The 21,952-nt window shown below is 37.2% G+C and overlaps 1 protein-coding gene across 1 annotated transcript; it reads right to left on the bottom strand.

Annotated features, from left to right (window-relative positions):
• Nucleotides 1-1,381: 1,381 nt before the first annotated feature.
• LOC100890820 lies at nucleotides 1,382-18,783 on the bottom strand. The gene is made up of 3 exons (XM_003725269.3): nucleotides 18,199-18,783; nucleotides 9,525-10,901; nucleotides 1,382-9,164 (listed from the first exon to the last, which is right to left on the bottom strand). The coding sequence occupies exons 2-3, from the start codon at nucleotides 9,997-9,999 to the stop codon at nucleotides 8,140-8,142; spliced, it is 1,500 nt and encodes a 499-aa protein (XP_003725317.1). The 5' UTR covers nucleotides 10,000-10,901; nucleotides 18,199-18,783; the 3' UTR covers nucleotides 1,382-8,139.
• Nucleotides 18,784-21,952: the final 3,169 nt, after the last annotated feature.

The following is a 21,952-nucleotide window of genomic DNA, read 5'->3' as shown; positions in this document are numbered from 1 at the left end:
TGTGAGGATAATATGATAATTCTTCCACACTTTGCTACAATTAACTGTAAGAGAAATCATTCCAAAGGGCATGAAACCAATTTAAAATAATGCCCATGCTTGCGAGAGCATTGATAAATGTTTATAATTTCTATTTATGTAATGATGGTGAAGTTATGGAGCTTCGTACATGTTTGTGCTGCAAAGTAAAATATAGATTCTAAGCACAAAATTTGTCACCAATAAAATGTTTCTTGCATGTTCGTATCGTGAAAGATGTTAAAATGAATATTAAATACACTCAATTGAAAATTACCATATTTTATCCCTCTTGATTTTGTCGTCTGATTTTTTTTGTGTCTAATAATCATTGTGAATTAATTTTAAGTATGACTCGTGAAGATTTGAAATTTGAAAAATAAGGTGAAAAAATACCAATGACGTTAAATGTGTAAGCATTGTATTTACTACACCAAATAATAATTCTTGGTCTACATGTCTTCCTTTTTTTAGACAGGAGCACTAGTTGCATGGGTGTATTTTGTATGGCATGTTTTTGATGTAACATGGTGTTTCATCATTAAGTGGTGTTGATAAGGAGGTAAAAAAATTGTACAGTTTGAGGTATAGTTATGTGATTGAGATGTGAAAGGGTTGATGAAATTTATCTGATGATGGTGAAGATGATGATAATGCTGGTAGTGGTAGTTTCTGATTATTTATGATGGACTAACCCTCCCTCTTTTTACTATCGTTAAATTTACATGACCTCAACCCCCCCCCCCCCCTCTCTCTCTCTCTCTCTCTCCTTCTCTCTCTATATATACCACTCGTTCTCTCTCCTGTTATTATCCCCCTCTAATACTCCATCATGTAGTTTACTTAAAATTAATATATTTTCTTAATTTTTTTAATTGGACCCCCCCCCCCCCCCTTCCCCACTTAATTTGTTCATTCCATTTCTAAAGATTACCCATGAGGGCGATTGCTTTTCCCAGTACTAGTTTCCTGAGAACGGATTTTGCATTGTATTGTACGATTACTTTCCTAACATGTTGAAATATCTATTAGTCATGAGAGCTGCTATACGTTACATGAAACCAGATCTAGCTTTATAAAAAATTAAAATTAATTTTTTTTTTTTTTTTTTTTTTTTTTTTTTTTTAATGGTATTGCATGTATTGACATCATGTTCGGATTGCGTAATGTGTCATTGTCATTTTCGTACATTTCAATAGGTGCCTCACAAATCTATTGAAATCGCCCTTGAATTTGCTTTTGAAAAACTTTGCGATAGTGTTCAAGGCAACAAAATTAAAAGATAAGGATTTTTTATAATAAAACAAACAATATTGTATCACAGAGGTACACCAAAACACAATAACAACATCCAATGCGAGAATTGCTATTTTGTTACTTTTTATTTCAAATCGAAATAAATTAAAACATTAATTACACCACGCAGTTTGGTCCACATAATTTACATAGATACACTTACAAGTCATGACAACCTATACCATTGAGTGAAAGTGACGACTATAATAGTCTCTATGCTCATAAAAGCCTGATTGTACTGTATTTACTGCCGAGTACCTGATTTTCAAACCACGATTATCACAATTGGTTCTAGAGCGCAAGGTTAAAGGTCACAGGTCACAAATGGAAAAAACAAACATTAATAAACACACACACGCACAAAATTAAATGACTGATCTGCATATCGTACCATGGATATGTTTTCTCTAGAAATATGTGCAAGAAACCCTTTAATTATTGAGTGATATATATTCATAATTGATAACGGGTGGTATCCGAATTAAATGGGGCTTTTAGACGATGTTTGCATTCTGTTGACATAAATCAGTGCAAAATCGAAAAGAACGATGTGAATAACCATGTACGAATAAATTAAAACAAACATCTGACGCACCTTCTTAGTTTTTAGTAAAATAAATCAATGTTCGAACAGTGACGGAATACTTCAAAATTCAAATCATGAAGCTTGGGGTTTTTCTTCCCTCTAAATTAAAATTGCGATTGCCTTATTACGATGATCTAACACAATACATTTGTGAAATATTATATCCAATGAAACAGGTGAACTGTGTGATAGCATAGGGAAACAAAATTATAACAGTGTTACTTAATCAAGAAAAGAAAAAATCCTGGATAATTTTGCATGTACCTGACATCATTCTAATTTTGTTTGCCTTCTTCTAAATTAAAGTGTAAAACTCAAAAAGTATCATTCAAAAGAAAAGTTGCACAGTAAGTCCTAGCCAATCGGGCTCCAATATTAGGTAGAAAAGATTATAAGAACATATTGCCTCTGCCCGATCAATGTACACGTACAAGTATATAGGGATCTTTCCTACATTGTATTGACATATACGCTTACTACTATGAACAAAATTAGTATTATAGTATTACTATACCATACTACTTTTTTTTCAATGTAAGCCCTAAATACATCGTCAATTGATTCTGATCTAGGGGATATTATATTACATATATCCTGACTAGTGAAGTATGAAGATAGAACTGCTCTTTTCTGCGACTTGCAAAATAATAACCTACTATAAGGAAATCTAATTTAAAGCAGAAATGGCACATCTATTCTACATGTAAAGAGTAGCACTTTGTCCTTGCCATTCAATAAGGTGGGAATTACAACAACTTGTGTTCTACTGGTTATGAGTTGCACGATTGTCCTTGCCAATTCTTGAAAAGAGAAAATATAGCAGATTCTATTCTACAAAGTTAAGAGTTGCACGATTGTCCTTGCCAATTCTTAATAAGAGAAAACGAAGCAGATTCTATTCTACACAGTTAAGAGTTGCACGATTTTCCTTGCTAATTCAAGAGAACATAATTATAGCAGATTCTATTCTACAAAGTTAAGAGTTGCACAAGAGTCCTTTAGCCAACAGTAGAATTTTAAGCAGATGCTATTCTACTAGTTATGAGTTGCACGATTGTCCTTGCCAATTCTTGATAAGAGAAAATATAGCAGATTCTATTCTACAAAGTAAAGAGTTGCACGATTGTCCTTGCCAATTCTTGATAAGAGAAAATAATTATAGCAGATTCTATTCTACAAAGTTAAGGGTTGCACGATTGTCCTTGCCAATTCTTGATAAGAGAAAACGAAGCAGATTCTATTCTACACAGTTAAGAGTTGCACGATTTTCCTTGCTAATTCAAGAGAACATAATTATAGCAGATTCTATTCTACAAAGTTAAGAGTTGCACAAGAGTCCTTTAGCCAACAGTAGAATTTTAAGCAGATGCTATTCTACTAGTTATGAGTTGCACGATTGTCCTTGCCAATTCTTGATAAGAGAAAATATAGTAGATTCTATTCTACAAAGTTAAGAGTTGCACGATTGTCCTTGCCAATTCTTGATAAGAGAAAATATAGCAGATTCTATTCTACAAAGTTAAGAGTTGCACGATTGTCCTTGTCAATTCTTGATAATATAACGTAATTATAGCAGATTCTATTCTACAAAGTTAAGAGTTGCACGATTGTCCTTGACGATAGCAGAGTTATAGCAGATTTTCATGTTCCACAACCTAAATGGTTGCACAGTTGTCCTAGCCCAAATACAGGAAAAGTTAGAGCAGATACCAACTAAGAGTTGCCCGATTGCCCCAGTCCATCCCTACCACATGTAGAATATAGCTTGATATATCTACATCCTACTATATAGGTGAGATTGTTAGAGCTAAACCTAACATGGCTATTAAATGATACAGCAGCTCAATTCTCCAGCTAAATAAGTTGCACACAAGTCCTAGCCAAGCATGTGAAAGCAGTTTCTATTCTACAAGGAAAGAGTTGCACGGCAACAAAGCAAATGAGAATATGATTATAGCAGATCTATTCTACAGCTTTTGCTTCACCCAAGCGTAATAAAATAAACCGTTATATGCTACCGCAAGAGTTGGCATTTTACAGGATTGTCCTATCTAGCAATGTCTATGAGAAAACGATTCATCAAATATTTATTCCTACAAGACAGTTAAGAGTTGCACTATAATTGTCCTAGCCAATACCATTAGAAATGGAGATCAAAGAATTAAAAGGTAAATCACAAATATTGCATCTATCCAGGATTCATTTACAAAGATTGACAATAAAATATAAACACAAACGAAATGAAGTGAGAAATTACATTTCACAGAACGAACAAAATGGTGTACAGTCATTAGGTTTTTATATTAATCCGGTGAAGTTTGTAGATAATTATGTCGAAGAGTATGCTGAACTTTATGCCCTTTAAATATCCTAATGCTGTATTCTACGAAAATCTAAGCTTTTTATCACGATTCGTTCGATTGTTGTGGGGCTTCCAATGAAAGCCTCAGCATTAAATAACGATGTCCTGCAATTCCAAATTAACTTTTCATCGGTAACTTCTACCGAGACTAAAAACAATATTATTTCGTTAATTGCTCGAGGTCCACCACTACGTGCCAAAACAGTATTGTAGTATACGACCTCTTCAAACTACCTAGCTGTGTCTAGCTGCATTTTTTTTACTCTAGAAGCTCTAAAATCGTTAGGTCAAGGTGTGAACGGATGACACAAAAATTCGAGAGAAATATGTTTCTTATTGCACAGACCGTTTCATGAAATAAATGATACTTTTAGCTGTTTTCTTCCTTTGTGATTTCTTAAACGTAAGATAATATTGCACTTTGTCCAACTAATGATGTACACCGAACAATTTGAAAGATGTAAAGACTAACTATTGATAATCCTGTATCGGATTGGTGTGATGCGGATTGAGGTCATTTGAAACAAATTTGACATTAAAGACGATCACATACAAAAAATGTGTCAATGAAGAGGTATCAAAGAAATTGGAAATTTTGAAAAAAATATTGAATGGTACGAAGGCTCAACAATAAACGTAGACCCTTTATTTTGAAGGTAAAAAAAATCACTCGACTAATGCTGTAGAGTCTGGTATTATTTTAAATGAATGACGAATTGATCATGTTGATTTAACTCCCTTTTTGTTAATTAGCCCTTCTTTTTAAAATGTGGGCTAATACAGACTTACCGGAATTTTGCCAAGTTATTGCATCAGAATTCATCAAAATTTGGTTTTAATCGAATTTGAATATCGCGGAAACGAAATGAGGATTTCATTTCACTGGGAGAATTATTATGAAAGTGACGACTTCACATAATAATGAAGGGACATCTTAGTGACGTAATAATTAAATGACTTAAAATACAGAATTTTAAACACAATTACTAACACGATCGAAGTAGAATGAAATAATCATAATCATTAACACTGAACGAACAAGCTGAAAGCAGCTAATCACCCTTATATTCTTAATCAATGATGTTAATGACGATTGCACATAGCCCGCATGGCAAGTATTTTTTCATCAAACACAAAAAACAAAAACAAATATTGATACAACAATCGTGGCATTGTTGAATCATCAGTATAACAGACTATTGTAACTGTTCTTCACACGTAAAGCCTGTACTACTCTTTACATAACTTGATATGCATCGGATCGGCTATGAATCTGCGTCCCGTGCAGCCAATGCGTGATAGTTTACCAGTCTGAGCCAGGGGCGTTGCTAACCATGTTGGAGAGTAGGAATTTTGGGCCAAACTTGCCAACAATAGGGTAGCAATAAATTTTCCACCATGATTTTTTTTTTTTTTTTTTTTTTATGTCCTCAGAATTTTGTATTTACCAACACCAAATTCTAAAAACCCTAAATTTGATAGGTGAGGACAAAATATAAAATGGAGTGCCACATCTCCATCCCCCCGCACCCCCCCCCCCCCCTCCCCCTCCCTCTAGCGACGCCCCTGTTCTGAGCTACAAAGTGACCGTGTCGTATTTACCTGCATAATAGCTTGCCCTTAAAATACAGGCACATATGTTAATCTATAGTGCATACATATACCTTATACGTCAAGAATAGGCCTATTTATGAATATTGCTCGATCATGCTACAAAATACCGATAAACGCCGACGAAGACCTGACTAAAAAAAATAAGGAAATCCAAATTGCACGTTTTCAAGACAAGATTAAATTTTCAAAGTACGATATATATATAATGCCCATCGAACGTCAAAATAGTCACATATGTCAAAGCCAGTACATGTACGTCCTAATATTTTCTAAGTGCTACGTCACACCAACACCGTATGTTACAGTTTGGCCGTCTGTCACACACTGCGCAAATATCGGTATTGAATTTCATTCCAAACCAGTAGTGTCGATTTGGTATATAAAGTAGCATATTGTATCCGGGAAAATTTTGGCTTAAATCTTCAAGTTTAACCTTTGATTTTGGATTTTAGATTGACTGACAAACCAAAGCATATGTGTAATCATTATTGTCCCCATTCAGTCAACTCATACGATATGTATTTCTAGATTACCAAAAACTTAATTGTACACTATGGTAGAGAAATGTTAGATAAAGGCGATCAAGTTATATCTGATAATAATACTGTATTCCTCTTTATGTGGTCTTTTGATTACGAATAGCTAAAAAATATTATTAAATGAACAGTAGTTTAATATGTATGTGTCTACTTCCTTTTCAACACTGATTTAATAATTGAAGATGAAGAGATATTATGATAGACCAACAAAAACAAACAATAGTCTATATTTGAACGAAAGCTCAAGACGATATTTGCGCATTGTGCGACAGCGGTCATAGTTTCTGGGACTCGTTTCAACGAGAAGTTCATCTCTTCTCAAAAAGAAAGAAAAAAATATATCATTAGATAAAATTATTAGAATGAAAATTGAATCACTTTCCAACTTATCCTCTTTACAAAAAGAGGAAAGCATCAACATCATTTTTCATCATCTTTTGTTTTAAAACGAGTCCCAGATTGTTTTTAGTGCATGTCAAGCGTTCATGTCTTGTCGATATTCCCAAAGTTGAACCAATCTGACATTTTCCCCCTTCTTCTTGGCATGACTTTAAAACATTCGAGGGTTTTCATTCATGAATATTCATGCATTACAGATATTATCGTGTACATATGCATAAATTACATTGATGTACATTTTAATTCCTCTATGACGTCTGCAAAACGCCATAACCTAACTGTTTAAACTTCATAATTATTCATTTGTGTGAATTACGCTTTCATACAAGAACATGTCCTTTTCAAGATTGAACACAAATCCTTCCATGTGTTCCACTTTCCTTTATAGCTTTGTAATATTTTGCAATGAATGCGTTATAAGTAAATGGGCCACATCGAGTAAATTCAAATTGAATGGGATTATAATGTGACTTTTTGGCAAAGTCATATTTTCGAGACCCCGCGCCAAATATAAAAGGACAGTGGAATTTTTCTTTTTTAATTCGTTTAACGATATTCCGTTAAGAAACAGTTTCCGAGTTATTACAACTCCTCTTTATGTGACCTTTAGTTGACATCACTGATGATGTCATCGTCGACGATCCGTATCAGGCTCCGTGAGTGGTCACTGAACAGTTAGAACATGTTCCAAGTCTGCAGTATATACTAAGTTTTCGAACTGTCAAAGTTCTGTTGGTTGTCTTCGAGTTCAGGGCATTGAAAGGCAACGTGAACTTAGTGCAGAAGAAAAAAAGTCGACTTACTGTTTTTTGTCACCATCAATCATCAAAATATTATTTGACTTTCAGATAATTGTTTATTCTTGATTCACAGTCCGAATCAAATATTTTGGAAAAAACAGATAAAATGCTCACCATTGCATTGTCTTTTACGAGCATTCGAAAATTGCGAAGAAAGCGGTAGTCCAGCTGCCATTATCGTTCAATTATTTATAATGATCAACAAAATAAATATCTGCTGTACTTTATATCACGTTCATTTTGTACAGCGCTCTTTCGTGTCCATTTGTCCACTCCTTCTACCAGGAGGTTCTCTTAGGCTGGTTACTTGGTGGGAAAAGCAAGGGTGGTGGAATTTGAAGAGTGGGGTCAGAGACGCGGTTAGATGAGACGATTGCCCATGTCCCATCGAGGGCATACGATGAATCATCAACATGTTTTTAAGTTCTGCTTCATTTGCCCTTTTTAGTTTCTTAACTTCTCGGACGAGGAAAAGACGAATCTGAGGGTGGTCCTCCAGGGTTTCATCGACAGATGTGATTTGATTTAGTGGGGATTGCCGATGATGTAGGACTTGAGGAGCGGGGGCAACGGTAACTGAGACACCTTATGTGCGGGAACCTGCCGCAGGATGGCCAACCTACACATCCTCTGTAAGTCCATGGTGGGAGGTAACTCCCAGACTCTGACCAGACCATCGTCTGACGACCCGGCTATGTGGGAGGTGTCGTGCGAGAAGGATAGATCGGTGATGTGGGGCCGGTAGCCAGGAACAGGGTTGCGAATCTGCAAGGCACAGTGAGTACAGTCTATGTTGGTGTCCAGGATGGCCAGTACTTGTGCCGTGTCCGAATAGAAGACAGCGATTCGCGATTTGGAGCCTGCAACTGCAACCATGGTTCCTTCGCTGTTGTAGCTGAGACGATCAGGAACCCCGATGTCTTCGGCCATGGGCTCGCTCAGTGTGCAGACGTTCGTGTTGACGTTGTAAGTGACAAGTCTCTGCGCCGTCGTACAACAAGTCACTAGGTGATGCGAGAACAGCGGATGGAACGCATATGCCCCGACACCTGACAACGCAATGGACTTCCCTTGGGAATCCACCCTCGGAAAGACCCCTCGAAAGAGTGTCAAGTTCTGCCGACGTACGATGAAGAGTGATCCTTTCGAGGAGCTCACGGCGATGTAATCAGCATCAGGGGTAAAGCGACACTCGACAGAGTCCCTTCCGCTGCTGTTGTTGCAACAGTCATTGAGAAACGCAGGGTAGATCTCGTGGCAGGCCTGGCCGTAAAACGGCAGAAAGAAATCCGTTGAAAAGACGTAGAGTTTATAAACGCTCTTCAGTTGAACGATAGATGCTGCGTATGAGTCGTTAGAAGATACTGCACAATACTTGAAGACGCCGCCGGGTTGGAACAGCGTGTCGCGGAGAAAGAAGTGTTTGGGATTGGAGCTGCTCCTGAAAACCAGACGGTTGCTCTCGGCGTAGCAGATGTAGCGTCCATCACCAAGCATCCTACAGTGGGCCGGAACCTTGTCGTTGTGTCGTTTCCTCACAGAATAACACTCTGCAAAACACGAATAAAAATGACGATAACATAATTAGAAGTATATATTGAACGAGCAGAAATATAATGATAAGCAAATATTTCATACAGCACAATTAACACATTTATAGTAGGCTAAGGTCAGTTGAGATACTGCTCATATCAAGTTTATTTGAAAAATTTAGTTTGTACAATTTGTATGTCGGTACATATGAAAACTTTTCGGCACATTTAGAGAACACAGCCCCAGCCCAAGCCCCAGCCCCCCCCCCCCCCCCCCCCTCCTCCAAAATGGAGTGAAATAATGGCTACGTCTGTGATCTCACTTTACATTTAAAACCCAAGAGACAGTCATGACAAGAAATGAGTAGGATATCTTACTATTCTTGGCACCGTCTAGACTCCAAACATGCACGACGTCATCTCGCTGATACAGGGTTGAGCTGAGATCAATCCGCCTACCCGTGACGTCACTGGCCACACCCACACATGTGACCAGCCTGGAATCATCAAAGGGTGCAAACTGACAAGAGGTGTGCCAACGGATGTTGGATCTCTCGTGGGTGCTGAGATGGTAAGACCGCGCGAGGTCGATGACGATGCGGATTTGACCTCCGGTGTTCCGAGGGCACTCCGTCGGTCGCGCCGTTGGTGACGGAGGCTCCGAATTCGTCGACGATGTCCTCGATGGTGACGATGGCGCGGAGGAGGACGGCGGCGAGTGCGTCATCGTGGAGGCGTTGACGCTGCATTGTCGTCTTTGGAGCGACTTCCAGGGGAATGACTTGAGGGTCTTCTTGGGCACGCTGTACCGGGCCGAGGTGTCCGTATTGCTCTTGCTGTTCGAACTCCCCATGTTACCTCCTTAAGAAGTTAAAGACATTCGCATGTTCCACTTCGCTATAAATCTAACAATAATCTACATGCACTTACTCTTCGCCAAATCTCAAGGAATTCTCAAACTCTGTTTTCCAGGAGAGACACTGTGGTGGTTATTCAACGTGTAGAAATGTCGATACGCTCTTCGAAACAAGCCAGTCCTAGTTAAGCATCCACTGAAAGTATTCCCCTTTTATCAGACCTTAATTGACCTTTTATTTGCCGTTCGTATATTTTTAAACATAGTCCAGCTTACATTGACAACTAAATCACAACAATAACATGGGCATTCTTGGTCCTTGGCGTGTGAGATTGCTTTCAGAAAAAGAAATAGTCTCGAGATACCATCCCGATGAAGTTATCCCCGTGTTGTCACCGATGCGTTGAAAGTAATTTTCCTCTCGAGTCAAGTTTATTTGTCAGATGAAGAACCCTGTGTATATTCCTCTCACGCGTCTTCCCGCTCGAGCAATTCAATGAAATTGTCAATTATTGATGAGCACAAGAGCGTTAAAAATAATTCTCTGACCATCACTATTCCTCCGCTTTACAACAACAACAATCAAACATAACAGCGTTGCGATATGGAATGCATGCAGCAAATACAGCAAGCGTTATGCATCAAGCGGTTATCTGTTTCAAGCAGAATCTCATTGCCGCTTTTAATAATAGCCTATCCCTGTATCATGTTACGGCGGGTTTTACTTGTGTTCTTTGTGCAGGTATACTTGTTTTCCAGTTTGTACTTGGCTTATCCTTTTTACAAGATGTCTGGGTGTTTCTGCGGGTACGTATCAGATTTGGACGCGTACATGTACGTGCAACCTCTCAATGCAGACAAGTTTTGCATACGGTCGTATGCCCGGGTCTTGGCGTTATCTGAAAAATACAAACAATAAGAAAAGATAAGAAAAATATATGATACAAGTTTTTAAAATAAAATTGATAAAGCTGCAAATCTCGGTTACAATAATGAATGAGAGTGAATAATAAGGCGTCATTACCAACATGTTAAATCATCTTGAATGGTACGTTTTTCAATTCCAAAGAGAAATATGAACAAAAACGAGCTCAAAAAAGCTGTTGATCAAACCATTTAATTACATCAATAGTCAGATCATTACATTTGAGATTGTCCCAAGGACCAGCAATTTTCCGGCCACTGAATTATGTTTAAGAACCATAAATGATTAAAATATTAATTACTTCATTTTTGGTTCAGGAATCGCGTCCCATAAGAGTGTTCTACCTTCATTGATAATTTTTTTAAATCCAGTTATTACAACATGTTTAAAGCCATTTATTATTAATAGATGACAAATCACAATACATGTATGTACCAGAAAACATAATTTCAAGCTTGCGTATTTTCACACGGTTAAAATTCTCTTCAACTGTATACTACTTCTCTAGAGACGTTGAATATACTAATGTTTCGTTATTTAAACATGTTTTGGACATTAAAAGTTCAAAACTCCGCGACCACTCACGATGATCAAAAATGGACAGGTAACTAACTGTAAGGGAGTATATTTAATGACCTAAAATGAAATAAGAATTTTCTTTTTTTAATTGTTACCATCACATTTGAATTCATAATGTCATATTTTAGGCATGACATTAACCCATTTTCACATTCAAGTTGATTTACATTCATTGCAATCTAGAAGCTAAGCATGATAACTGTACATAATCTCGTGGAAATACATATACGAGCATCAGCATCAACATTGAATGTCGCAAAATATGGTTTGTTCGTGTCTGGGCATAGAATATGATATGATAACATAATACTCATGACATTCTCCAAAGCCAAATACATCATTTTGAGTTGATGTTTCTACCAGCACATTTAACTACATATACATGAATGATGAACATGAATGATGAAATACCTACATAAAGAATACACTATTTAGTATATGTTATATATAGAGAGAGAGATATTGTATATAAAGAGAGGCCAGGTACGCCGAAATTCATTTCATAGTTATAAAACTGTTGGATTTAAAGCATGAAACTTCTCTTCATCATTTTGGCGTCACCTTATGCCAACACTTGGATTTAATATCGGATATATATATTATAATATATCCATCCCTATTATATGATGTTATGTAATGATATTGGTGCTATGGTGACGGTTTTGCTGCCACTAATAGCAATAAATTGCCCACACGTGTTATATAGTAGGGTATCATATTGGCGCCACTATCTGTCCGCCATATACAGCGAACGATAAGCACGGTCCCGTATATAAGGGACTGTGCAGTGCGATGACCCAAGCCTTATACGAAGAGATCACATGGCCTTGGCCTCGACCACTGTCATTAGATGATTCTATCTTTAGCACACCAATCAACCAGGGTCTCTTCATAATACAGGTGCATCGAGAGTGAGGGAGGAAGACAGGGAGGGAGGGAGATAGAGAAAGACAGATAGAGAGAGATAGAGAGATGCAGAGGGGAGAGTATGAAGCAAATAAAGAGAAATGCAGAAAGGGAAACAAAAGGGGACGTTTACAAAAGAAAGAAAGAAAGAAGAAGGAAAGAGAAGGATCAAGAAAAGATGGGGAAACGGGAGAAGGAATGAGAGAGAGAGAGAGAGAGAGAGAGAGAGAGAGGGAGAGAGTGAGAGAGAGTCAAAGAGAGACAAAGAAAGAAGAAATGGTTAGAGAAAGTAATAAGAGAAAGGGAAAAGAGAGAGTGAGAGACAATACTAGAGGGGTTTTACGAGATGTAAATGATAAGAAAGGCAGAAAGAAAGTGAGTGGGGAGAGCAAGAAAAAGAAAAAATAATAGTACTAAGAGAGAGGGAGAGCTAGAGAGATAAATATATAAAAAAGAGAGAGAGAGAGAGAGAGAGAGAGAGAGAGACGGAGAGATGGGAGCAAGCATCAAGGAGAGTGAGATGGGATGCCATATTGGCTTGGTATATAGTGATGGGGTCAAACCAAATGAGGATGGTGCGAAATGTTTATCTGATTGGTGCATTTCAGATAGATTCATCGATCAAATAATTGACTGATTGATAGAATGATTGGTAGAGTGTTAGGTTAAGGCATTGTGTCTTTAACACCTGATGTAAACTCATTTTGTACATGTGCGTCTGGTTTTTTTTTCAAGCATTTTATTCAATGGGTTCAACAAAATGAGGATTATGATAAAAGCAAGAATGTTTATCTGAATAGTGCACTTCAAATATATTCATCGATTGAATAATTGAATGATTGTTAGAATGATTAGTGGGGTGATACTTTGAGGCCTTAAATGTCTTGAACCCCTTTGTAAATTCATTTTGTACAAGCGCGTCTGGGTGTTTTTTTTTTCTCCTTCAAGCATTTTATTCAATGGGTTCAAACAAAATGAGGATTATGATTAAAGCAATAATGTTTATCTGATTAGAGTACTTCAGACAGATTCATCGATTGAATAATAATTTACTGATTGTTAGAATGATTAGGGATTTAGAGGCTTATGTATTCGTAAATTAATTTGTAAATTTTGATTCGATGGAGATTGTGATTATAACAACAAGGTTTATCTCATGGTGCAATTAAGAAATTATACGACCACTTGATTTGCTGATTGATGGTTAATTACTGTTTTGTTTATCGGCGGTCGTATTACAATGCAGGACAATGTTTGACATTTAATTTTATGCTTAGAGGATTTTATCATGTATCATTAATGCAAGACAGGTCGACGAAAAGAAGGACATATTTAGCGAAAATATGGAAGATAATAATGAATGTTGCTTTGATTGACAAGGCGGGGCTGTAACCCACCACCCCCCCCCCCCCTTTGCGGATTTTAAATTGCTAATATTAGGGCAACCATTTCCAAGTTATGTAGACAGCGATGTGGTTCGTTTTCAATGTTTGTTGTTTGTGATACATATTTTGGAACATTCTGCCCAGTGGCCGGTGAATTGATTTAGGTTAGATAAGTGATCATTTTGTTATGTTTTATCACTTTAAATGAGTTTCTTGTAATCGGCGTTCATGCATTAGTCACTCCCTTTACACGGTGAGGAATTTTTTATCTAATCTAGGTCATGAGACATACATTTATCGATCGGATGAATGAAGGATTGATGGATCAATTAGATGGTAGTGGGGTCATGTCATGGTTTTAGTGCATTTGCTATATCATCATTCACGTCTTACAGTATAGGCATTATAGATAAAGCATTTTTCTGTTTTGGGTACTTATTTCACACCCACCTAATTTGCTTGTTAATGTAGGGAAACATCAAGCTCAATAAGCAATCAGTTATATATGAACTTGGGTAGTCAATACATAATGCGATAATCAATAGGCTTATTCAGTTAGTCTTTACAGAAATATAAAAAGACCCCCCCCCCCCTCAAACAATAAAAATAGCATCGTCTTAACTGCTAACAGTCATGTAGATTAGAATATTTGGATACGCGATTAGAATTAAAGGAGATTATACAGTACAAATTGTAAAATTGGATAATTATCATGTAATAGACAACATATATAATGATATTCTCCTGGTAATTAAATTGTTAATGGTTCAAAAAATAGATCTGCCTATAATAAGTTAAATGTAGCCATCTGATTTTGAACGCTCATGTTTCAAGATTAATTTGATAGGATCAAGAGGAAGGGATTAGGAAAATGTGGCGTCCTAATTTCTAAATTACACAAATAAAAGAGAGACACATGGAGGATAGACCACAATGGTATATAATAATATTGGCATTTATATAGCGCTCTTACAGACATACATGTGTATCACAGCGCTTTACAACATATTATTATTACCCCGGTCATCGGATTCAGGCTTACCCGCACACAAGGTATGCACATTCTCCACTCCCTGGGGAGCATTCCAGCCAGTCGCCATTTTACAAGCGCCACTTGCTAATCAAACCACATTAGCTTTCGCATCCTACCGGGTACCCATTTTAACACCTGGGTGGAGAGTGGCAAATGTAGATCAATGTCTTGCCAAAGGACATTAGTGCCGCGGCGGGACTTGAACCGCGGACCTTGTGATCCACAGTCCGGTGACTTATCCACTCGACCACGACACCTCTACAATCCCATTGTATATATTGTATGTTCTACCGAATATTATTAAACAGAAGCAATAGAACACACCCAATGAGACGTAGGTTGAGACTTTTGAAATGTAAAACTCATACAATCAATCGTTTTTATAACCTGGTTATATAATTGGCATATAATTATAGGCATCTTAAGGTTGAAATCGCCAGAGATGTTATTTTCTTGAATGCGTTTACAAGTGTGTGTGTGTGTGTGTGTGTGTGTGTGTGTGTGCGTGATATTGTTAGATTGTAGTGGTGGGGATGATTGTGATATATGACGATAATGATGATGATGATGATGATGATGATGATGATGATGATGATGGAGATGATGATGTTTCATGTGATGATGATGATGATGATGATGATGACGATGATAATGATGATGATGATGATAAAAGTGATGTTGGTGAGTAAGAATGATGATGTTGCATGAATAAGGAGCGGACGAATTGACGTCATCGCTTTCTTGGAATACGTGACATCATCAGCCTGGAAAATGTGGGTCATTCTTATTATCACCGTCGAAAGATGGCGCTAGAACTCATGGCAATTTCCCCCTTCGCTCGCCTGCTATGTGTGCACTCTACGAGCAACAGAGCTAAGAACAAAAGATGACAGCCCTTGCGATAACCCATTAGCGACCGCCCAGGGTCTTCGCTGAACCAACAAAGCATTTTCTTTATTGCCTAAAATGAAAACTAGAGGTACGCACAATCTAAATTCCAAAGATTACCAGCTCTTTCTGATATTTTTGCTTCTCTCTCTGGTTATTTTTTAATCTTTTTCTCATTTTCTTGGCTCAAGATTCGAAGGAGCTTATGAGATAATGCTCATTACACTGTAGGCATATATGCAACACATATCAATGGAATAATACACAAGTAATTGAACGAACTCAGCTGCATTATGAACAATTATTATCAATTAAGCCAATCTTTTATTATTTTGATAGTCACACAATCATAAGCACCTTTGCCAAAAAGGAATATCCAAACACAATGGAGGTTAAATAAATTCATCACAGATGCCAATATGATTCTCCAAGCATTATGGGGAAAATATGACTAGGCCTATATGTGGGGGGAAGCTGAAATAACATGAAAGCTCTCGAGTTTCAGTGAAACTCCAAGGACCGTGAGTCAAGAAACAGAACGTTCGGGTCTCGGATCCTTTGTGTAAAACGAAACAAAGACGTGGTCAATGCTAGGAACAAGCCCAATGCTTCGATCTAAATATGGTCAGAATAGAGAACTCGCATTCCTGTTTGGTACGCATATGATTATCACTGTGTTTTAGTGATGGTACCAGGCGGTTTTTGTGTGTGAAGATAATTGTGATTTGTATTCATTTAAATCGAAAACTTAAGTGTTAATGATATAAATGATGATTTTCAAAATACTGTATATAATATAATTGAAGTCTACCTGTACATGTATAATGGGATTCTCATGCATGCAGACCCCTTGTAATTTTATTGAAATAATCGTGATTTAATTTCAAAAATAATTATGTTCAAGATCGCAGTGTATTGCATTAGAGTCCTTACATGTGTGTATACAGAGTGAAACATTTTTTAAATAATTTGTATCGCTCAAAAATAGAAATCCTATAAAGGAGTGAAGGTTATAATATGGTTTATCAGTACGTCTAAGAAATAAGGATAGCAAATCATGAATGAGGTACATAGTCATTATGCTTGTACTATGTAGGCCTATATACGAAACTGTGTCATCATTCTTTTGGGTGGCGATAAAAAAACGAATAGAAAAATAAAATCGGTTTAGAAAATTAACAACTAGTAGAAAGTATAAGATTATGACTCATATAGCAATAATAACCATATTCCAATTACAACAAAATATGAAGAACGATAGCCAGGAGTATCAATTACATCTTCAAGTTTACAAAACATGTAGAAATCAAAGTAACTAGCAAGCAAACATTGACACCTACAAAATGTACACGTATATATAGCAATAACTTTCTTATCAACAAGTTAATAATAGGTCCATATTATTTACCAATTACATGTACACGATTAGCATTGGGTATCATGCACAATTTGGCAATATTCGAGAAATTTAAGATAGAGTGCCCCCTCTCGTAAACGAGGACTACATCAAATTAAAGATATATAATGCACTGTGTTGAATCAGATATGTCTTCTATAATATATTTCTATCAGTAACCATACACAAAATCATCAATACCAGATATATATATATATATATATATATATATATATATATATATATATATATATATATATATATAAAATTATATGTTAGTATTTGTGTGTAAAAAATTCATCTCGATATTTTTTATATTTATTAAATTTAAACCGACTGAATCGAGGGAACCCTTTCCTAATTCATTGCAATGATTATCAATGAAAGTACAGAGGGTTCTTTTTCTTGAATCAAATTAATTTTCATGTCTACTTCAACAAAATGCTACATCCTCCCAAATATTTGTAATAGTATACATGTAGTTATCTTTCGTGGGTTATCCTGTTCAAGCTGACTTATTTCTGATCTGTTATTATTGTATATTGTTGTATGTTGGAAGCTTGTCGAATAAAAATCAATCAATTAATCAATCATTCATTAGAACATTGTAATATTTAGTTTTATCTGAAGTTTGTTGTCTTTGGTCATAACACGTCAGGATATACGTCCATTGCACAATGACTTGAAATGACCATGTTTATGATACTTGTATACAGATATGGTCAAGTTATTGCATCAGAATTAAGTGACTGTTATAATACTTGCGTTTAAATTATTTCGGGAAATGCTTCGGTAGACCATTCAACAATATCCCTTGCATTATTATGTTTGAAAGCATTATATATACTGCATAGTTGATTGCACTGGCTTATGAATATAGGCTTTATCTTCAGATCTTGTTATTCTATTCAAGACGATCCGATAGAAAATGTATTACATTATACAAGTATAATAGGCCTTAGTGACAGGTGTAAACATATACCTTCTACAACATATTTCCATTACCATATATTTCTAAATTCAACCTTTCAATATAAATGGCGCCGCGCAGTGAGATTCAGTGCAAATAGCATGCTAAGCTCACCTTCAATTTGTATGTGTCTATCTCCTACTGGCGAATAATATGAAGCTCGACCCGGCGTCCAAAGCTAGAGAGCTTCTCTCCTGCAACCTCCTCACTCCAGTAGGTCCCGCATTCGTGTGCCGGTCGCGTGCCAGTCCAGACCATAACAGGGGTTATTAAAAAATCTTGGAACCAGGAGAGATAAAGGACAAAGAACGGTTCCCAACAAAGACCGGTTTATCTTGATCTAGCAGCTGGCAATTTTTTTCTTCTTTTAGACGACCCGCATCATGCTCGCTCCGTCCCTATAGTAGTATCCGATACACACATGCGCGAAAAGGCGACACATACATTACCGTGCATCCTTTTTGTGCACCCAGTGTTTGGTGTGTGTAAGAGAGAGAGAGGAAGAGAGAGCATCATTTTAAGCCGGAAATTCACGTTTTCGATCAGTATTTCCTCCTTTTGTCTTCATTTTCAATCGTCAAGGAAATAGAAGACTTGATTTCCTGCCCGATTAATCAAAATTAGCGGTTTTCCTGCTATTCCAAACGCCCTTTCAAGCATTATTACCAAAAATCCACACACACATTGGTGGTGCATTTATAATGCAGTAGAAAATGTTGGCGTGTGTGTTTACATTTTCGGCTCGCTCCGTTCGCGTGCCTCTTTACGATGACGTCACACTGACGTAGGGGTGCCTGGACGCGCGTTTCCGTTTTACACCCTGCCCTAGGCTTTTCTCCAATAAAATTTTACAAACCGACTGGTATTCGGAGTCTAGTCGTCCACATCTTGCCTCGGCGCTCTGCACACCACCAGAACTCTGAAAACGTCACGTAGCGCTAGCTAACTCTCTTTATATACCTCACTTAAGAAATCCAGCCATCTGATTGGTCGAATTGCATTCATAAACTTCAACTGTTCCTGTAAAATTCTCGGTAACCATGCATAAAACATTTCAATATTTTTAATAACCATGGTTATTAAAAAAAGTTGGTCAGCCTCCATGGTTACCCCATAGGTTTACATGTTAAAAAATGGTTTGAGCGATGGAGGATGCCGTATGTGTGCGAAGGATTGGTCGGTAATTTCAATACAATTGAATCTCGATCGATCTTACCGACAATTTTATCTTGCATTGTTGACATGAAGACGAAAATAAACTTCCAAAAACAAAAAAACAACATCTGCCGATAGATCTTGATCTAAGTTCGTGCCAATATGCATTGCAAAAGTAAAAGAAGAGTCCGTATATGGAGCTTTTGCGAAGCATTCATCACACGCGAAGCCGGTTTCAATCCATTTTAATGTATATAGACTATTGGAAAAAACTGCCAGACATGTTAACGGCGGGCCATAGCCGAGTGGTCTAAGCGTTGGTTTTCGGTACACCTCTTGTTGTACGCAAGAGTTCGAATCCCGTCTTCGACATAAATGATAAATATTTTTAATTTTTCATTTTTTAGTCTATTTTTTTTCGGCATATAAAAGTATTAATGACTGCTTTAATATTCGAGAAATAGTTGTTTTCATACGCTCTCGGGAAGGTTAGAATTGGGCTATTCCCCTCGGCAAGCCTCGGGGAATAGCACAATTCTAACCTTCCCTTGAGCGTAATAAAACAACTATTTCTCTCAAAGCAGTCATTAATACTATAATACTAACTAGTTGATCTTCCTAGTCGTATCATTTATTTTTATCCATTAATACGCAATACTCTAAGAGCGTGAGGATGCGTGATCAGCTCGCAAAATTTAGCCCAGCGGCAGCGATAACAAAACAATAATATATCGGGAAAACCGTCTTGAACAAGAAGACCCTCGCATCCCCAATTGAAATTGTACATAAGCTTTGGCTTCGCTATTCTTGACGTCGATATAAACAAACTTAGACTTCGGATACAGCATGTTTCGTGTAATTTCTTGCCGAAAAGCCTAGGGCAGGGTGTAAAACGGAAACGCGCTGCCTGGACAACGCTAGAAATAGCGCAAGACGTGAAAAGAAAAATATCGCGACTTTATGTTCGGGGTATAAAAATACATTATGACACGTTAAAGGCATCAGGGCTGACAGACTTCTTGTGGAGAATATAACGCTTTCAAAACCATGGTACATGACCCCATTATGTTAAAATGCAAACATGGTTGCTTGTCTGTAAGAGGAGAGTCAACATTGTGTCTGTCTTCCACATCTTGTCACATGCAACATCTAAAATTAATTTGGCATCTGTTAGCGTTGGATGTTTCTTCAATTACAGTGGGATTTCCGAATAAATATATTACGTTAGAAACCATAATATGCATCTAATGACAATCATAAAGCGTGTGGGGGTGGGGGGGGGGTATCTGTGGAAAAGGAGGTGACGGATGAAGTTATTATTTAGTACTGTTAGGAGTTCGTTAAATTACCGGTAATGTTGATCGACTTTCATTTTTATGCCTGCCTGGCGCTCTTTAAGATGGTAAATAAAGACGTCGTTCAGATCGCCTTATCACGATGAACGAGAGGTAGGAAGAAATGGATAAGGACAAGAGAGGGTGCAATAAAGGTGTAATGGTCCAGAAATAGTCCCTTATTTTCGGGGAAATGTTTTCGCGATCTGTCTTTCCCGTTCGAAGTCCTGATATAAGATTCTGTCCGGAGATAAAGCCGCATGACTCGTCCGCCTTTCCACCTTTTCAATCACTTCGATTTTAGGAACAGTCACACTAATACGCGTTTTTAAAGAAAGTGTCTAAGAGAGGGTAATTATAGTATCTTATCATATTTGGGCACTTCTATACGCCCGTCTAAATGAAAGGGTTGTCCAATAACGGTCTAGTTTTTTCTTCAAACTAAATTGGAGTAAACGTGTCAGGGGAACATGCCCAACAATCATGTTTTACCAAAATACAGTCTCATGGATGAAACACATTTTCTATACATTCTCTCTAAGCAGCTCAAAGAGGTTGATTTGACGAAATCTAACTAATTTTTTTTAAAATTTATTTACAAAATTGATACTAAAGACATATCTCATCTCGAGTAAATTGATATTTAGATTAACGTCAGGATTTCTAATTTCCATATGGATATTAAAATATAAGAATTGTGTTTATGCATTTCGCGATTTCGCTAGATAAGGAAATAAACACCAGCATGGTTCACGAAGGCAGCGAAGTTACCAGTGGGATGGATTGAACAATAATGTTTTGTAAATAGTCCAAATATTTACAAGAATTCCATAGTTTCATAATTATCATAAAATCAATGGATTAGAGCCAGGACTTTCGATAATAATGACTAACAATCTGAAAACAGTGGCGTACCATTGAGTCCATCGTTGGAAAGGGTAATTACTGGGTAGATGAAATGCGAGGGAACATTGCGTCCGAGCACAAGGACCTCTGGCCCCTTTGCATAAAACTTAGCATTAATGGTAACTTTGCCGCCATGGAAACCTTTATTTGATTGGGTGTTGCCATGGTAGTTTGAGAGCAAATTTACCATCAGCTGTAAGTTTCTTGCAAAGGAGCCTTGGAAAGGAGGTCGTGTCATCTCTTCTCAATAATTCGTCCATGTCAAACGGAATTCATATTATTTCGACGACGAAGAGGGCACTTGCCTGCCTTCCTCCGTATTTGCGTCACTACCTGGAATCTAGGCCTCTTGTACAAACCACTTCGGGTCAAAAACGTTTCCCATATTTTTCGCCTACCAATGTCATATGATATACGCAACGGTCTTGTGTGCACCATCTCCATTCTCCACTATTTCCGTATAGAACAGACCA

Source organism: Strongylocentrotus purpuratus, unplaced genomic scaffold (assembly GCF_000002235.5).
Source record: "Strongylocentrotus purpuratus isolate Spur 01 unplaced genomic scaffold, Spur_5.0 spur5_scaffold_3, whole genome shotgun sequence".
Lineage (NCBI taxonomy): Eukaryota > Metazoa > Echinodermata > Echinoidea > Camarodonta > Strongylocentrotidae > Strongylocentrotus > Strongylocentrotus purpuratus.
This window is presented reverse-complemented; position numbering and strand designations above follow the sequence as displayed.

What these genes read in the sequence shown, in the direction of transcription:
- LOC100890820 (XM_003725269.3), bottom strand. Translation starts at nt 9,999, where the DNA reads ATGGGGAGTTCGAACAGCAAGAGCAATACGGACACCTCGGCCCGGTAC. An exon ending in TCTAGACGGTGCCAAGAATA is followed by an intron (nt 9,165 to 9,524) that starts GTAAGATATCCT and finishes CGTGTTTTGCAG; the next exon opens with AGTGTTATTCTGTGAGGAAA.